The 17,306-nt window shown below is 35.8% G+C and overlaps 1 protein-coding gene across 12 annotated transcripts in view; it reads left to right on the top strand.

Moving 5' to 3' along the window:
- The first annotated feature begins 225 nt into the window (after positions 1 to 225).
- LOC141442901 (delta-sarcoglycan-like) overlaps positions 226 to 17,306 on the top strand; it is a 33,905-nt gene continuing 16,824 nt past the window's right edge. The window contains exons 1-3 of one of the 12 annotated variants that reach the window (XM_074108072.1): positions 226 to 397; positions 744 to 1,018; positions 4,688 to 5,263. In XM_074108072.1, the coding sequence (XP_073964173.1) occupies positions 5,181 to 5,263 (83 nt within the window). In that variant the 5' untranslated portion in view covers positions 226 to 397; positions 744 to 1,018; positions 4,688 to 5,180. Of the gene's footprint in view, positions 1,019 to 4,687; positions 5,264 to 17,306 lie in introns of all 12 variants that reach the window. The other 11 variants (XM_074108062.1, XM_074108092.1, XM_074108130.1 and 8 more) reach the window with 11 other exon arrangements.

Raw genomic sequence — 17,306 nt, 5'->3', positions numbered from 1 at the left:
CAGATGAAAATTGTGAGCACCGTGTCATCGTCAGTACTAAAGACATCATTACGGTCTAGCAGAAAGAATTAGACTTTCTTGGCACATTTTCAAATTTATTACTTGATTGTTAACCCTTCTTCATTGTAAATAAAGCGTTATTCGTCTGGTGTAAGGTTGTTATTCCTTTGGTGGGGTGGCAGGATATAGTGTTGCAAAGGCTTCGGGGTTCAGTTAGCCGCGAGCTTCGGAGGCTGTTACACGAGCCTTGCGCGCTGGGCCCGTTCATAACTTATTACGTCAATAGCAGTGCAATGAAAACATCGATGATCGATTGTTAATAAAGAATAATTAGAGTTCTAATTAACTTTAAGACTTTTAAAACATCTTTATGAACTTTTAAATCTAATTTTAAAAAGTTAAATTCTTTTAATTTTAATACGGAAAAAACCTGTACTAGTTTCATGTATTTTTTTTAATAAACTACTCCTAGGTATATTAAAGACAATTAAAGTGCTAAGCCCCCTCTCGGTTAATAATCATTATAATGTTAATACAGATAAAATTTATTGAAGTTTGTCAATTAAATGAAAAACCAATAAAAGTGTTTAATAACAACAATTAACAGTAATTAATGAAAGGGAAATGTAGAGCAGTTAGCGATTTGCCGGAGCCGCGGCGCTAGCCGGCGCGCCTCGCATACCTGTCCCATCTTACATTCCTACGCCCTTACCATCTAGCATTTGCAAATATTTTCTTGACAGAAAAATTTCATCAATTAAAAACAATTACTTGTTACTAATAACTCCTAAAAACACTGCTATTTATTTAAAAATTACTATTGTAAACGGTAAGTTAAACATAAGTTTGTCTACTAAATATTGAATCGAATCAATATGTACATTCACGTAATAAGTTTAAATATAACATTGTAAGGCTTCATATAATTTGTTGGCATCGATAAACAACGACTTTCACTCCACCTCCTTGTCGATGGCAAATAAGCCCGCCTCAATCCAAGCTCCGCCTACTCGCTGAGGTAAATATGTTCTTATGTAAACAGTATTATATACTTCGCGGTACACGGGTCCATTTTCCTGTCCCAATATATTTGTTTCTGTAGTAAATATGTGAGGTATATGACGTGGTTTCTAGTAACTATATTATAGTGGAAATACGAGTAGATCGCAGTCGTCAAACCTAGAACTGCCATTTCATGACTATACTTTACATAAAGTATTTTTAAATGGCTTGTAGAATGAATAAATGTAAATTTAATAAAATATTAATAAAAGCGTCATCTCATCATATCCCTTATTGCTTATCCGAACCTGCAAAAGTGGTTGGTTTTTTAATACTGGCAGTAATTAATATAAGTGCCAAATATTTGCTTGTTATTTGATTGTTTATCTCAAGATTGTAAAAAAAAACTATAATATTATACTGTTACATGCTATCATTAAAGTTATGTTAGGTACATAAGAGGTGACTACCCTTAAGTTCTGAAAGTGCAGGTCTGACATAATTCTATGTCCAAAAATAATTGATATACATCAACCAAAATAAAATAGAAAGAACTTATACAGTACTTTTATTTATGCAGCAAAAATGTTTCAAACAACACAAGCGATTAAGTAGAATTTCCATTAAAAGTTTTTCCCATTAGCTAGTGTCTATGAACAACAGTAGAAATAAATACACCATACAGAACAATCCAAGCAACTTGGTCCTGAAAACGAGAATTATTCTAACGAGTTATTCAGCGAATTTATGATATTCGGGACTTAGCTAAAGTGCTGTTCATGTACGAAAGATAACAGTATAAATTATCCTGCTGCATGCCTCGCTGCCGTGAATAAGTACGCTATTTAAAACGGATTTTCGAAATTGAATAGATACCGAAACTAAGATAACTCTCGGTCAGAACATGTATTCTTCTTCTGGCGATTTCGGATGCAAAAACAATATTGGCATTCTCTCTGAAATTTCTTTGCAGCCCAATAAAAAATAAAATCAACCTACAGAACATATCGTCCCCTTACAACCAGAATCGCTTATCTGCATGAAATGTAGTTTTGAGAAAAACGCATTTAAAGGTTTGCATGCTCTAAAACCTATAAAAACTAGTTATACTAAAAGCATCTCTGTGTTTATATTTAGATAATTTATCCCTTAATAGGATAGCGCTATGTTATTTACTCTATACTCGCGCTGAGTAGCTTAAAATAGGGCTTTTCTTCAAAAGGTAATGCAGATAAGCGATTTTGCCTGTAGACACGTTTTTTTTTTATCTTCCAAACTAGCGAGTTTACGCAGATATATTGGATAAACTATCATTTTAAGTCCAAAATTGAAGCATTTTTCGCCGAATACAGTGTTAAAATGCTTACATGTTTTATACAATTTAAGTTTTTAGTTAAGTCTCAGCGCAAATAAGAGGTATTGGCTGTACACAAATCGGAATTTACCTCTTAAGCGCGCTTAATAGTGCAAAATATTTCTAAGATATTTTGACTCTAGGCTTTTTTTCTGTTTTTCTAGCTTATATGCAATGTAGCATTATTCTGTTTTGTTTTTATCATTCAAATACATATAACTTGTATTTTTCGAAAGAGTTCCATCAATCTATTTCAACAAATAGGTACCAAATAGCCCAAAATATAAATAAATGAAAACTAGCGAGCTAGTCTTAAATATAGTATTATATTTCTAGTTTATGTGAGATATATTACGTTATTCCTTTAATGTCATATGTGCTGCTTAATACATTTAATTATAGAACTTTTGATTACATGCATACAACAAAAAACATATTTCATTCAAACATTTTAATAAAAAGGCACTTAGCGTCTCAAGGCTCAAAGTAACCACTGAAACAGTCATGGAAAAAGAACCGTAATGGTAATAACCATCAGCCTTCTTCTTCATCAAAACGATAACGAGCATGGATATTCAGGTTTCGATGAACTAAATAGAAAAAACATAGGTATAACCAGATCAAGCAGACCGTCGAAATGAACCGCGAGTGTCATTTAGATACCTACTATTTACTACTTCGTATCGTAGGTAGGTCGTATCAATGAATAGCTTATCATGGCATAAAACATTTACGTTGTCACACATTTTCATTGTTCTTGTATAGGTAATATTTTTATCAATTACGACATGTCGTCTGACTTTTTGAGTTTTAATACCAGGCCTGTAACTTTGCAAACCAACCGTCGAAAAAGACAAGGCAACAGAAAATCGAATCCAAACTCTGTTGAACCTCTTTCAGTAGAGGAATTTAAACTACCTGCATTAAAAAGCTATACACTAATCCACTGCCAATAAGCGCAGCTAAAAAAATGAAGATATAATACTTTTCACAAAAAAAATGTTATACCGGAGATTCACCATGGCTGGTTGCACTGGCCTGTGATGAAGACGTTATTGAGCGTGTGCCAGTGCAGCTGAGACAAGCAGTGATGAAAAATAACCTTAATGGTAATAATCATCAGTCTTCTTCTTCATCACTGCTTGTCTCAGCTGTGGCTACTCAAACCAGCCATGGTAATTAATATTACCTAAGCCAAGAACAATGAAAATGTGTGACTACGTAAATGTTTTATGCCGTGATAAGCTTTTCATTGATACGACGTACCTACGATACGAAGTAGTAAATAAGTAGGTTATCTAAATGAAAATCACGGTTCATTCTGACGGTCTGCTGGATCTGGTTATAATGTTTTTCTATTTAGTTCATCGAAACCTGAATATCCATGCTCCTTATCGTCACCTGAAAGAAAAACACTGTTAAATTACGGAATCGCTGTTATACATAGATCTGTTCACTCACGAAGGCGCGCCCCTCTACAGCTAATTATTAATGTACACGAGTAAACCTCGTAAGTACTTACACATTGTCTTAGTCTTAGTGTGCGTGACTGACGGTACGCTTGCGACTGAAGCCATAAGGACAAGTTCGAGCTACGCACACATAGACTTGTCGTACGGATACGTTTACAATTACAATTCTTATAGAATGTGGAGGGGCGGACTTTCGTTAGTGAACAGATCTATAATTACCTAAATAAGTTTTAACAAATTACTTATTCTATTCTTATTAATCGTGCTTTCAAGCGTGTCCGAACCGACTAAGCTAGCCTAGACAAAGTGCACACTACTTTACAATACAGCGCGAAACGTCTAAGCGATACTTAAGCGATTTTGGCTGTAGCGCTTCTTATGGCCGAAGCAAACATTGTTACAAGCAATATCGCCTATATTATATTTAGTTTGTTTTCGCTGTGCAATAATTGAAATATAAAGTAATGCTGAACAGGCAAAACCTACTAACATTATTTTAGCACTTTTAGGCAGTACTCAAATTGCATTTTTATTGAAATCTTAACATTCCAAAATCGCTTGTTTGACATTAAAATATTTTTGCTGTTGTAAAATAAAAAAAAATGCTGTTTAACCGACGCGTAGTTGTTTTTGGTCGTTGATTTTCTTAAAAATCGGCTTTAAGTGAGCTTAAGAAAAACGTAACTCGGTATTGGAGTATCGTACAGTAAAACGGGTTTCAACAGCATGTAGATCTTGGAAAGTACATTCTAACGATATATTTAACTCAGTTTTGCCCAAAAGTGACTTTAAGCGATTCTGGTTGTAAGGGGACGATATTGGTGTGTAAAAAATCGTTACTACTTTTGTTCTTATTTAGCGGTGATTTTACCCGATCCAGTAAAAAAAATTAAAACATAATATTTAAAAAATGCTAAATCATACAAAAAATGTATACATAAACGCGCGTCAACTTGTAAATCTTTTTCTTTGTTTTCGTCGATTGAAAAATATGACGAATACAAATGTTGGCACTTTAACAAAACGCAAGCCTGCCTGCCCTGTTACGTAACCTCGAACTTATGAAGTTGAGTTAGCTAACAGGACAGCATTAACAAACAAATTTAACAGAGCGGGTAAAACTTTAACAGCTAAGAAGTTGAAACTGTGTTTACAATGGTTGGTAACAGTGCGCTCTAACAAACCGACCATCTGAAGTTGTTGGACGGGCAGAGAACAGGTCAGCGGGCGAATAATTTTGGGCGGGCGGACAGTAACTGCGGTTGAGGCTCTCTCACGGACAGTTGGGAAGTGTGCGCGGCTCGGCGCAGGAGTACCAGATCTATCGCTGACGACGCGGCTGCTGGGGCAATATGGCGACTCACTCGCTGGGACGCACCCGGCAGACACCAGCTGTACGGAACCATATCGTCTACACTGACCATAAAGGACGAAAGTGAGTATCTCAACTCATTTAATGCATGAGACTTTTAAGTGTGTTATCATTTAATTTAAAAGTTTAAGGAAAAGTAAAAATTAATTAATGCACTTAAAACTTGATTCTTAAGAATATATCCAAAGGGTAAATTTTAAACCTTTAAACCAAACAAATGAGTCCTATTATTTCTCTCAATTTAGTCTAACAAGCGACTTAGAGTCAAAGGTTCCCCGAAGCGCGGAACTCAATGGCCGTGAATTTTGTAATCTTCATTAATTTCAACTGGAAGTTAACTGTCGTTCTTCCTATTTCACTTTTGTTTCTGTTAATTTAGTACAGGGCTACTCATCGTTTGCTGTTTCTACGAGTAATTATACTAATATTATAAAAAGGAAAGATTTGGATTTTTGGATGTTTGTTACGAATTAACTCAAAACTACTGGACCGATTTTAAAAATTCTTTCACTATCACAATGCAAAAGTATTCAAAAGTGCCATAGGCTATATTTATTACCAGGAAAAATTAGGGTTCCGTACTAAAACTACAATAATGTAACTCAAAGTGTACAAAAAGTTGCCATTAAATATCTTTCATCGCATGCGCTGTAAAAACTATTAATGATAGAATAAAAAAATGTTTTACAATATTAAAAAATATATCAAAATCTACAAAAAACTTCATAATACCATATGTCCAACTATTGTAGTTATGTCAATATAACTACTTTTTTACATTTTAAAAGTTGACAGAAATGCCGATTAAGATCAGACCGTGTTATCCCTACCTTTGTATTAATCCTTATCCAAATAAATATTTTTATATTCAAGACGGTTTCAATACCTGTAGATTAATTTTTAAATTATTCAAATCGTACATTCCATTCAAAAGATATTACGAAATTAAAAATATCAATCTAACCAAAAAATAATTTACTCTACGTTGATGTGCCCCGGCTTCGCGCGGGTCGGCTCTGGTGTAGTTTTTGGGAAATTGAGCTGAAAAATGTGTGCGAAGTGACCTTGATTAGAGACCTTTTTAGAGTTCTGTGCCAAAAGGGTAATAAAAAAGGGACCCTATTACTAAGACTCCACTGTCCGTCTGTGTCTGTCACTAGGCTTAGCTCAGCTAGGGTTATCTCATGAACCATGATAACTAGACAGTTAAAATTTTCACAGATGATGTATTTCTATTGCCGCTATAATAACAAATACTAAAAACAGAACAAAATAAATGTTTAAGGGGGGCTCCCATACAAAAAACGTGATTTTTTTTGCTCGATATTAATAACGGCAAAGGTAGTTGCTTGAAATATTCACAGAATATTTATTTGTATTGTACTAATGTACTTTAAAAATAAATAATTAAATCAAAATAAAATAAATATTTAAGGGGGCTCCCATACAGCAAACGTGTTTTTTTGCCGTTTTTTGCTCATATCTAACGTTGTATGGGTACGGAATCCTTCGTACTAAGGGATTCCGACTCGCACTTGGCTGTTTTTTCTTACTTTGCCCGTGCGAAGCAGGGGCGGGTCGCTAGTATGCTTATATATTAAGAAGGAATATTTGATTAAACTTTTAATCGGATGTACGAGTATACCACAAAAATGAAAATGTAGTGTTTTAGAATCTATCAGAGCTAATTGACAATTCAGCATGTTAGACAAAAAAAATCTAGTTCCGATTTTGTATGAAATCTCCCGTCAGTATATTCTCACGAATGAATAATGTGTCCAACTTATAACAAAGAAATTTTCATATAAATTAAAGGTGGAAAGTTCGCTCTCACTGCAAAAGCCATGACCGCATGAACTTGGCAAAGACTACGTTTATAGATGTATGTTTCTATGTTGGCACACATACCCGAACGCTCTTGTAAACTATCTTCAGTGTATACTTTATTTCACTATAGCAAAATACTCTTTTTTTTTTGCGATTCACTTACGTTTCACTTTTGGGAAAAGCTCTATCGCAATGAAAGACACCATGACATCAAAATTATCAAAATAACTTTAGGAAGTAAATTCACACATGTACTAAGCTCGAGTACTGCGACACTTAGTTATCGTTTTATAATATCGTACCTACTCGTAACTGTTGTTAACATTTGTATGAAAACAACAGCTGTCATTCGGTTCAAGCGATAATTGTCTGAATTACAAGTGCAGAGTTGAAAGAAAAAAGTTCGGATCCCACAGTTTATTCGGATCAATGCTTTAAATGTACGTATGTATAAATCTTGTTTTTGAAATTATAACAAAAAAATATTGAAAAATAGTGTCTGAAATTCTAAGAAAGACCAGTTGTTTTAAGTTTCAGTGTTGTCCTTTAATGTAATATCTGACGAGAATAGTTCTTTACAATAAAGAAATTTGAATAGAAATAGCCCGAGGGTTGGTTGTTCTGTGTGTCTGATGCCCCGACTAAAAGCGGTAGCGGAAAATATAATTTAGGAAAAATAAACTGGCTGTAGATTAATAAGCCCAGACAATAGTGACATCAGCAAATAGAAATTGACGCTGACACTGCCGCATTCAACAATCTTTTTGGTCATATCCCACAAAAATAATAAATGGTAAAGGTTGTAAGTCTGTTTGTTTGTTACCTCATCACGTCTAAGCTGCTGAACCGATTTAGATGAAATACGATACACAGATAGTTTAAGTCCCGAGGAAGAACATAGGATAGTTTTTATTCCGGAAAATTGCATAGTTCCTTCGGGATAACCGTAAACGAATTCTACGCGGACGGAGTTGCGGGTAGCGGCTAGTTTAAAATAAAATGTTACTAGTTTAATTTGCGCCAGCTTTGAAATTAATAAATAGTTAATAAGTGACGTTACAGTTCAGTATTACAATAATAATCGTAAAAATTAGGTAATTGAAAGTATGTCATTTGATTGGTAGTATCAAATATCCTGGGGCCGTATTGTCTAAAGTCTCTGAAACTCTCGATCACAGTCAAATGACAGTTTTTGTATGCGAAAACTGTCATATGATAGCAATCGCCAGCGTCAGAATCGTTACGCAATAGACCCTCTGGTGTTATTTTATAATACATACATTTTATATTTGGTTAAAAATCCACAATCAACAAACTGAAACATAAACGTAAATCCAAATTAACGTAAATTTAGTGTCATAATTTGGAAATTGATAATGAGTTTAATCGCTGCCTCCAAAGCCCCAATCAGCCGCGAGGGGGCGCGTGTGCCTGAATGTTCCACGGAAGGACCGTTGAGTTACTTGTACTGTTTCCGGTAGTCACATTTTCGCAACACGGTATTCACATTTCGAGGACTAGAAAGTTGGCGTTATCGCGTTTAAAATAGAACGACAAACACATCTAACTTTGTGATGCAAACTGGACACGGCACTGTCCGGACAAAACGTTACGGCTGCGTATTTTATTTTGGTACTCAGCGAAACGACTAACTCGTTTAAGTGATTCTCAAAGGGTTGAGATTGTTTTTGTTGTTTGCCGTTTAAATTCGCGGCGAGTTATCATAATAATGCGTGTCAACGTCCCGGTCCTGGTAGTTATAAATTATAAATTAGTAAAAAGTTCTTGGGCTTTAAACTTTAAAGGAATTTAATGGCTGTCATCTTGAAGTAGGATTATCCAAAGCACGTGGGAGATTTCCTTTGGGTCTGAGTTGATTGAATTATACAGTAACAAAGCAGAAATTTTAACATTCAGAACTGGAGTTTGTCTCGTCGCTTCCCGAACTCGTTTCGGCGCAAACATATAAGTACGAGTAAGTGTACAAATTGATTTATTGAAGTTGAGCGGGTTCCCGAGTTGCGCCTGAGTATTCGCAGTCCTTTGCGTTACATAGATAAAGTGGAAATAAAAAAAGAAACTTCACAAACAGAAATCCCCTTGTCGTGAGATTTACGAGCCGACGCACCTCCAGTGCAAATAAGTTATATATGTAAATTTTATGTTCTGTTGCTTAAATTTATAAACTTACAGACGGTATAACATAAGTAGTGGAGAGTTGGTGCGGCGTGATCGCACTTACGATTAAAGTTATTTCAGGGTGAATTATCGTTACAACCAACTTGTGCATTAGAATAGGAGTAAACAAACAATACGAAAAACGGAACGATGATTTAAAGTTAGAACTACATTAGTGATCAATTTTCGACAAATACGATTGGGTGAAAGTTTTAGTAAAACTAATAATTTTCCTTTATGAAATTTAAATGAATAACATCCAAGTAAACGTGAGCTTTCCCGTGATAATTATACAAAGTCACGCGAACGGCGTTTTAGGCATGTGGATCTCATAATGAACCGCCAACTTTTTTGTAAGATAACCTTCAAGTAAATTGTTTAAATTAACTCGCACATTAAACGGCACGTGACGTGTATTTGTAATTCTTTGCAGTGGTGGCATTCAGAAGTCAAATTATGATTTTTATGGTAGCATAAACCGTAAAGCATCGTGTTAAAAATGACAAACAAAAATATGTTGTAACTAAACAATATATGTATGTATTATCCTTTCCGTTAGTGGATAATTTTGTCTGCACGCACGCATTTTAAATTGTTTTCTTCACTTATGACGAAGTATATCTAGCTTTAATTTGTACCTACTGAACAGCCCTTTAATTCCCGCACATATTTAATTCCGTGGGTATGATCCGTAAAAAATTGCACAGACAATGGCGCTCATTCGTTTTGTTCGAGCCTTGGTGTGAAGTAAAATTATTGCGAATTTCGTTATTGTTCCGACTTGATGTTTGTTCATCGAATTGACATCCCGCAAATTGCAAGCGCGATTTAATTGCTATTTTCGAACAAAATTTCTGTTTGTCAATTAAAATATTTGGAATCATTGAAAATCATTTCAGTGGTAGATAATTTGATTACTCGGGAAAATGGACAAGAGGTAAAGTAGAAATAAAAACCGGGCAAGTGCGAGTCGGACTCGCGCACCGAGGGTTCCGTACACATTTTTAATTTGATTTTTTATTTCAGTTGATTGAATGAAAGGTAAATTGCGGTTTACGATTTATGACGTATTAAAAAAAACAGGATCTCGTTCAAACCAATTTTCGGTGGAAGTTTGCATGGTAATGTACATCATTTTTTAGTTTTATCATTCTCTTATTTTAGAAGTTACATTTTACCACTTTGGAAGTGTCTCTCGCGCAAACTATTCAGTTTAGAAAAAAATGATATTAGAAACCTTAATATCATTTCTGAAGACCTATCCAAAGATACCCCACACGTATGGGTTTGATGATTAAATTTTTTGAATTTCAGTTCTAAGTATGGGGAACCCCCAAAATTTATTGTTTTTTTTTTCTATTTTTGTGTGAAAATCTTAATGCAGTTCACAGAATACATCTACTTACCAAGTTTCAACAGTATAGTTCTTATAGTTTCGGAAAAAAGTGGCTGTGACATACGGACGGATAGACAGACAGACAGACATGACGAATCCATAAGGGTTCCGTTTTTTGCCATTTGGCTACAGAACCCTAAAAAGAGGTTGTTACTTTCTCCGCTTTGCTATTTTAGTATTTGTTCAATAATATTCGTGACCTAATCTCGAATTTATTTTTCTTATGGAGTGAATTTTTGAATTTATTTGAAAATAATTGGCACTTATTAGCTTTCTTGTTTAGTTGTGCTAACTTAATTATTATGTATGTATGAATGAAGGTATGTGTAATATATAGATTTTTTGTACTGATTTGTGGTGTGCAATAAATAATATTTGTATTGTATTGTATAATTTAATTTAATTTTTCAGAATTAGGTATGTAATTTATAAAGTAATGTAGAATATTTTTTATTAAATATAATGTTATCTCTTTCGATATGATGTTAGCATATTCAGACTAAAACTTGCAACATAATGCAGTATCTAACAGCTTTTGGCTCTATTCTTAGGTGCACTGCATGTATTATCTACAACGGCAGCTATGTTCATAAATGTTCAACTTACGTCTTCTACGTCTATCGTTCGTGTATCGTTCAGTCGCCATCAGATATTTCGGAGCAGCCAAGGCGATCAAAAATATCGGAGCATGAACTCTAATGCGTTGAGAATAGAGTGCATGCTCCGATATTTTGACTACCTTGGCCGCTCCGAAATATCTGACTGACTGTTCATTAGTTTGAACGCAAAAATATATACGATAATGTAACACAACGGCGTGTCTGATATGATCTGATACCTCGCAATCCATGTTGCACGGTGTATTAAATACCATATGAGTTAACTTAAATATCAAAGTGAGCATTCATACATAAGATACGTGCGTTTGATACGATACGCCTGATCACGATACGCTAAGCGCCTGTTCTCCCATTTTACGTTAGCGGACGCTTAACAGTCATGGTAGCTTAGGGGACTTATTCAAGCAAAAGGTTGTGGGTTCGAACTCGGGCTCGTTCGTATGTGTTGTTGGGAGTGAATGTGCGAAATATACATTTGAAATTTACCATGAACTTTGCGGTGAAAGAAAGCATCGCGAGGAAATCAGTGTGTGGAAACCCGTGGAGAAATTTAATAGTTTGTGTGAGTTACCAATTTGCAATGGACCCGCGTGGAAACTTCGGCCCTAGTCCTCTCATTAGTCGGTGCCCTGCAGTGGGACATATGTATAGGCCGAGATGATGTCGCGACGTCTGACTTCAGCGTCAATGTGCCGATTGACATTTGAACGCTACGTCGACATGTGGAAGAGAACGCAAGAGTACATCTCTATGCAGTAAGCATTATGACTATGTCGCAGCGTTCAGCGTAATACTGTAATCGGCCGATGACGTTTATACATTGACATCTATGTACCTTAAGGCACTAGACTGGCTGTTTGGAACAAAACGCGCGGAGCATCAATCATCAATATTACTTTGACACAACCCCTGTCACGGACGTCAATAAAATATAGTGAAAGGTTCTCAAATCCGCGCTATGAACAAATTTTGTGCGCCGTTTTGATGTAAGAAACATGCAGTCTATACATAGATGATGCGTTTATAGAACCCCAGCCTTAAATGATATAAACGTGAACTAAAAGAATTTCCTTGCTCACCCGCGACCTTACGATAGCTAAGCTTATGCAAAATATGCGTGTTCATGCAGTTCCTCCACCTCCACACTGTAAGAACAAGAACACATACAAATAACACAAACCCATCCATCACCACCACCACACTACACTGACGCGTTTCGAACTCAACCAGAGCTCATCTTCAGAGTGACACAACCGTACACCATGCTACTAGTTGTAACGCCTGATTCAATAAATTATATAAACGTGGATTCATATATAAATACTCAATTCGTTAATTTTTCGTAATAAGCCGAATCCAGTGTGCCAAAACTGTTTAATTAAAATAAATACATAGTATATTTAAATACCAACGCTATATCTCCTTTGTAGGTCGGCTGCTTCCGCAAATTGTAGCAATACGATTGTATGCATTCTGCACACAGTGCAGGCGGGCAATTAAGCATAATTAACGGCCGACGATCCGCAAAAAGTGCTTTTTTATTACGTCACATCGTGCGTCATTAACATGTCATGTGCTAAATTTAGCCGTGGTGGCCTAGTGGTTACATATGTAGCCTCTCAAGCTGAGGATCATGTGTTCAAATCGGGTTCGCACCTCTGAGTTTTCCGTAATTCATGTGTGAAATTACATTTGAAGTTTACCACGAGCTTTACGGTGAAGATAAACATCGTGAAGAAACCTGCGGAATCCTGCGAAGCAATTCAATGGTGTGTGTGGAGTTTCCAATACGACTGTTCCCGCGTGGGAACTACGGCTCGAGCCCTTTTATTCTGAGAGGAGGCCTGTGTCCAACAGTGAGACGTAAATATATAGGCCGAGATGACGATTAGCAGATTTTGATATTAGGTTATTATTTATTAACTTATTATTTGGTTGAATAGCATACATTACATAAAATCACGCCTCTTTCCCAACGGGGTAGGCAGTGACTACATCCTTCCAATTGCTACGATTCTGGCATACAACTCTCGCTTCCTCTACATTCATCACTCTTTTTCAACCGACTTCTAAAAAAGGAGGAGGTTATCAATTCGGTTGTATTTTTTTTATGCTTGCTACTTCATAACTCCGTCATTTATGAACCGATTTGATTTTTTTTTTGCGTTCGTCTAGGAATATCTTCAATTAGGTCCCATACGCACCAAATCAGGATCTGATGATTGGATACAATACATTACAATACAATACAATAATACAATAAAAAAATATTCTTTATTGATCACCAAAAGCAGTACAGAGACATTACAAAAATAGAAAAATTCAGGTAGACAATAGGCGGTCTTATCGCTAAAAATCGACAACCGTTCCGTTTTTGCCATTTTGGCTCCGGAACCCTAAAAAACCATGAAAATAATTTTCTACCAGTCTGAAGTCGGTTGGTGCCTCAGCACGAGCCAGCGGAGTGATTGAAGCCCAATATAAAGTGCATAGGTGAGGTAGATGACTATAGGTTCACTCCTGCTGGCTCGTGCTGAGGCACCGACCGACTTCAGACTGGTAGAAAAATATTTTCATAGTTTTTAGTTTAGTTTATTTATTAATTCAATACATCATTACATTATAATTTACCTAAATGTCAGTTATAAGAATTTGTATTTAAATCGTCAACTAATCGTCGTTTTATAGTCGGTTAAATTTTTTGTTATAACATTTTTTTTAGCATGTTAAATAATAAACTATTATTATTATCGTATTCGTGGATCGAGAGCATATTTCCATCAATGAACATTATTATAATAATACTTTAAATTATTAAATGGTTTGTTTTTAAATTATTAATTTTACTTACTGACAATTCTCGCACAATTCGCATTGAAGGAATAGGCGAAGAATAATTCACCAAGCGGCAAAATATGATATTTGTCACGATGGGTTTTTACATTTAATTTTGTTAAAATAATGTTTTGCTCTAAATGTTGCAGAATAAGTATGCCCATGAGTTTCTCGGTAAAGGAATATTATGAGAAAATCTACAAATACTTAGCTGGTGAGTGTGAAGTTCCGAGTTTGTTCGCACAAATTCGCACTTGTTTCCAACTCATAGCCTTCTATTCTGAAGGGATGATGATCTAAAATGTTGATATATTCGAATTATAAACGTTGGTTACAACAAACTTTAGTTGTTTGGCGATTCCGTGTATTTAATTCGAGCCTGGTTGCATCGTCCTGCATGTCACGTATCCGTGTTAACCCGGCTTTGGCTTGTTTGCGCGGACGTAGGGCCGCCCGTTGCCGCCTTTTTCCATTAATACCGCATGGTTTAATCACCGAACTATAAAAATGTAGAACTGTACTTTTATCAACAACCAGGTGACAGGCATGTTTGTCAGCTTGGTGTCTAGTTAATAAAAGTATAGCAATTATTTCTATTAGGCTTAATTATAATTACAGAGTATTGTTCTACTTTCATACATTTTTGTTATGCTGTAAATTCAATAAAGGTATTTAGATTTTCACTATAACTTTGATTGTTTTTAATTGATATTTTTGACTCAAACATACAAACAAATAAGAAAAGTTGTGGAGAGGAAAGGACCCTAACAACATTTTGAGATAAGTTTTCTTTGAGTGGGTAGATAGGTAAATGGGCAAGCGTGTTACTATATTTTCTTGAGTATGTATTTCAATATTTCCGATGATTAACTATAAGATGCGTCAATTGTTGCGAGAATATATGTAGAGAATTATTCAAATTTAAATTTAAGTATAGATAAAATAATATACTAACAAAAAAAGGATAATAAATCTGCTAAAACCAAAATGATCTTGAGACATCAAGACAGCTTTGTCATGTTATCTACTAAACGCTCTTCCAGTTTACACAAAAATCTGTAATAAAAGTGACATAACGCTGAAAGGAGCAGATTTATCGCGAGCAATCACAGATCAGGTTGTTATTCCGACCGAGCCGGCCCGCCGGCTGAATTATTTACACGCGTCAGACGCGCCCGCGCCGCCTCGCAGCCTGAATACGGCTCAGGCTATAGAGCAATAAACCAAAAGGAGGAATGGATGGAGGAGGATGCGAAATAAGTAATTATACCTAGACGTCTGACATTTTCTACGGGGCCGAGGTAGACTACGTATGCCGAACATCGATAATTGCCAACACGCAAATTTCGTTGAATTGCCGAACTTTGAGATGAATTTCACATCGAAAATACAAACTGAAATATAGACGCCAACAAACGACGATGGACGGACGAAGACGGACAAACCAGCGTCCAGCGTGTGCGGTGTCCAGCGGAGGTGTAGCGATATAGCACACGGCACGGAATGCCGAGGACCTGGGTTCGATTCCCAGCGCTGGTCTTATTTTTCTGGTTTTTCTGTGCATCTATATTTCAGTTTGTATTTTCGATATAGGTTTTACGGGATGACCGTAAAAGTAACAAAAAATTTGGAATTGAAATAAAAAATACAAAAAGATTCCAAAAAACCAATCTTAATGAATTTCACACACAATCGGCCTTACATTATAAAACGGGTATGGCCACTGGTCCATATGCTTTTGACAGAACGATGAGCCCGTCGATTACCTCTCCAGCTTAGTACTCTAAGGCGCAGCCTGCACGGGTCGCGCGATGCGTGCTGCGAAATATAATTTATATTTCCTTTAACAACCACTCTTTCGAGGGTCAATAGTATTCGAATGTGTTTGCTCCTGTATGTGACTAAGCCGAGTTGTTTGCACACGTGCCTGTTTATACCTACGTTTATTTAAGTAAATATAGTTTATTTTTGTAGTAGTTTTTTTCATCGTTTCGATCATACTTTTTTATATATTCCCGCCCCAGCTTTGCAGAGATGTAATTTTTAAATAAAAAGACGAAAAATGTAAAATTACCTTATTTGATTTTAAGACTTATTACGAGTATACTTTCTTAATAAAGAAATCCTTACTAATATAATAAATGTGAAAATAACTCTGTCTGTTACCACATCACACTTATATTGAAAATGTATAGGTATGCAGATAGTTTAAGTCCCGGGGATGGCCAGCACAAGCCTCAAGATAGTTTGGTCCTGGAATTTGTACTATTAAGTAAGTTTTATTTTCAAAATAATTTATTATAATAATTAAGGATTTATCATGTTATACTACAAAATTACGAACGATACAAATATTGTCCTTAATAGAGAGAGAGAAATATTACACGATACAAATATTGTCCTTAAAATTTCATGTGAAGCAAAGTAAGTTGTCGTTGTGAAGTTTACGAGTGGGACAAGCTGGGATAACTTCGCTTCAACTTCGAGTGCTGTGAGCAAAGTGTTTGCGGGAACTCGCCTTCGCGTTACTTCCAAGCCATTTCGCGATCTCTGAATGACAAGTTAACTCGGCACATCTGCCATAAAAACTATGGCAGTTTCCGAAGAAATTCTGGGAAAAGTAAAGAGTGAAAGGATATGGAAAGTTTGTACGTCCATCGGTAATAAAGGATTTGCCCAATTATTTAAACATTTGACAATCTAGCTAGTGCAAAGATGCAACGTAATATTTACATAGCTGTAACTTTAGTCATTTTTTGATTGCCGTTAATTTGAGTGATATGATTATGCTTTACCCATACAACGATATCCCAGTTCTCCCTAAAAGTTAAAGTGGACCAGTATGAGTACCCTAACCAACGCTTAATTGATATCACGTTTTAATTCTGTACGACTACTAATGTAATGAACTACAATGGACGCAATAAAATGCAATTAAAACGAAAATTGGCAGGGATTGTTGAAATTTTGATTCATATTCACACTCCTGCTTTCACGCGTGCCGGGCATCCCGAATTAATAATTCATTAACTGACAATACTGATTATTAATGTAAAAAAATATTTTACCATCACAAAATTGCAACAAGCCAACAAACTACTAGCTTAGTCTGCAGAATTGGGCGTAATTTTTAGGCTAAACACGCAAAAGTCGACCCGGCGCCCCTTATCTATACGAGAACAGATGCAGGCGGCTCGAAACGACCGCAGCAAATGGGCAGACTTGAACAACTCTCGGAACTTGATGTAAC

Source organism: Choristoneura fumiferana, chromosome 2, assembly GCF_025370935.1.
Source record: "Choristoneura fumiferana chromosome 2, NRCan_CFum_1, whole genome shotgun sequence".
Classification (NCBI taxonomy): domain Eukaryota; kingdom Metazoa; phylum Arthropoda; class Insecta; order Lepidoptera; family Tortricidae; genus Choristoneura; species Choristoneura fumiferana.
This window is presented reverse-complemented; position numbering and strand designations above follow the sequence as displayed.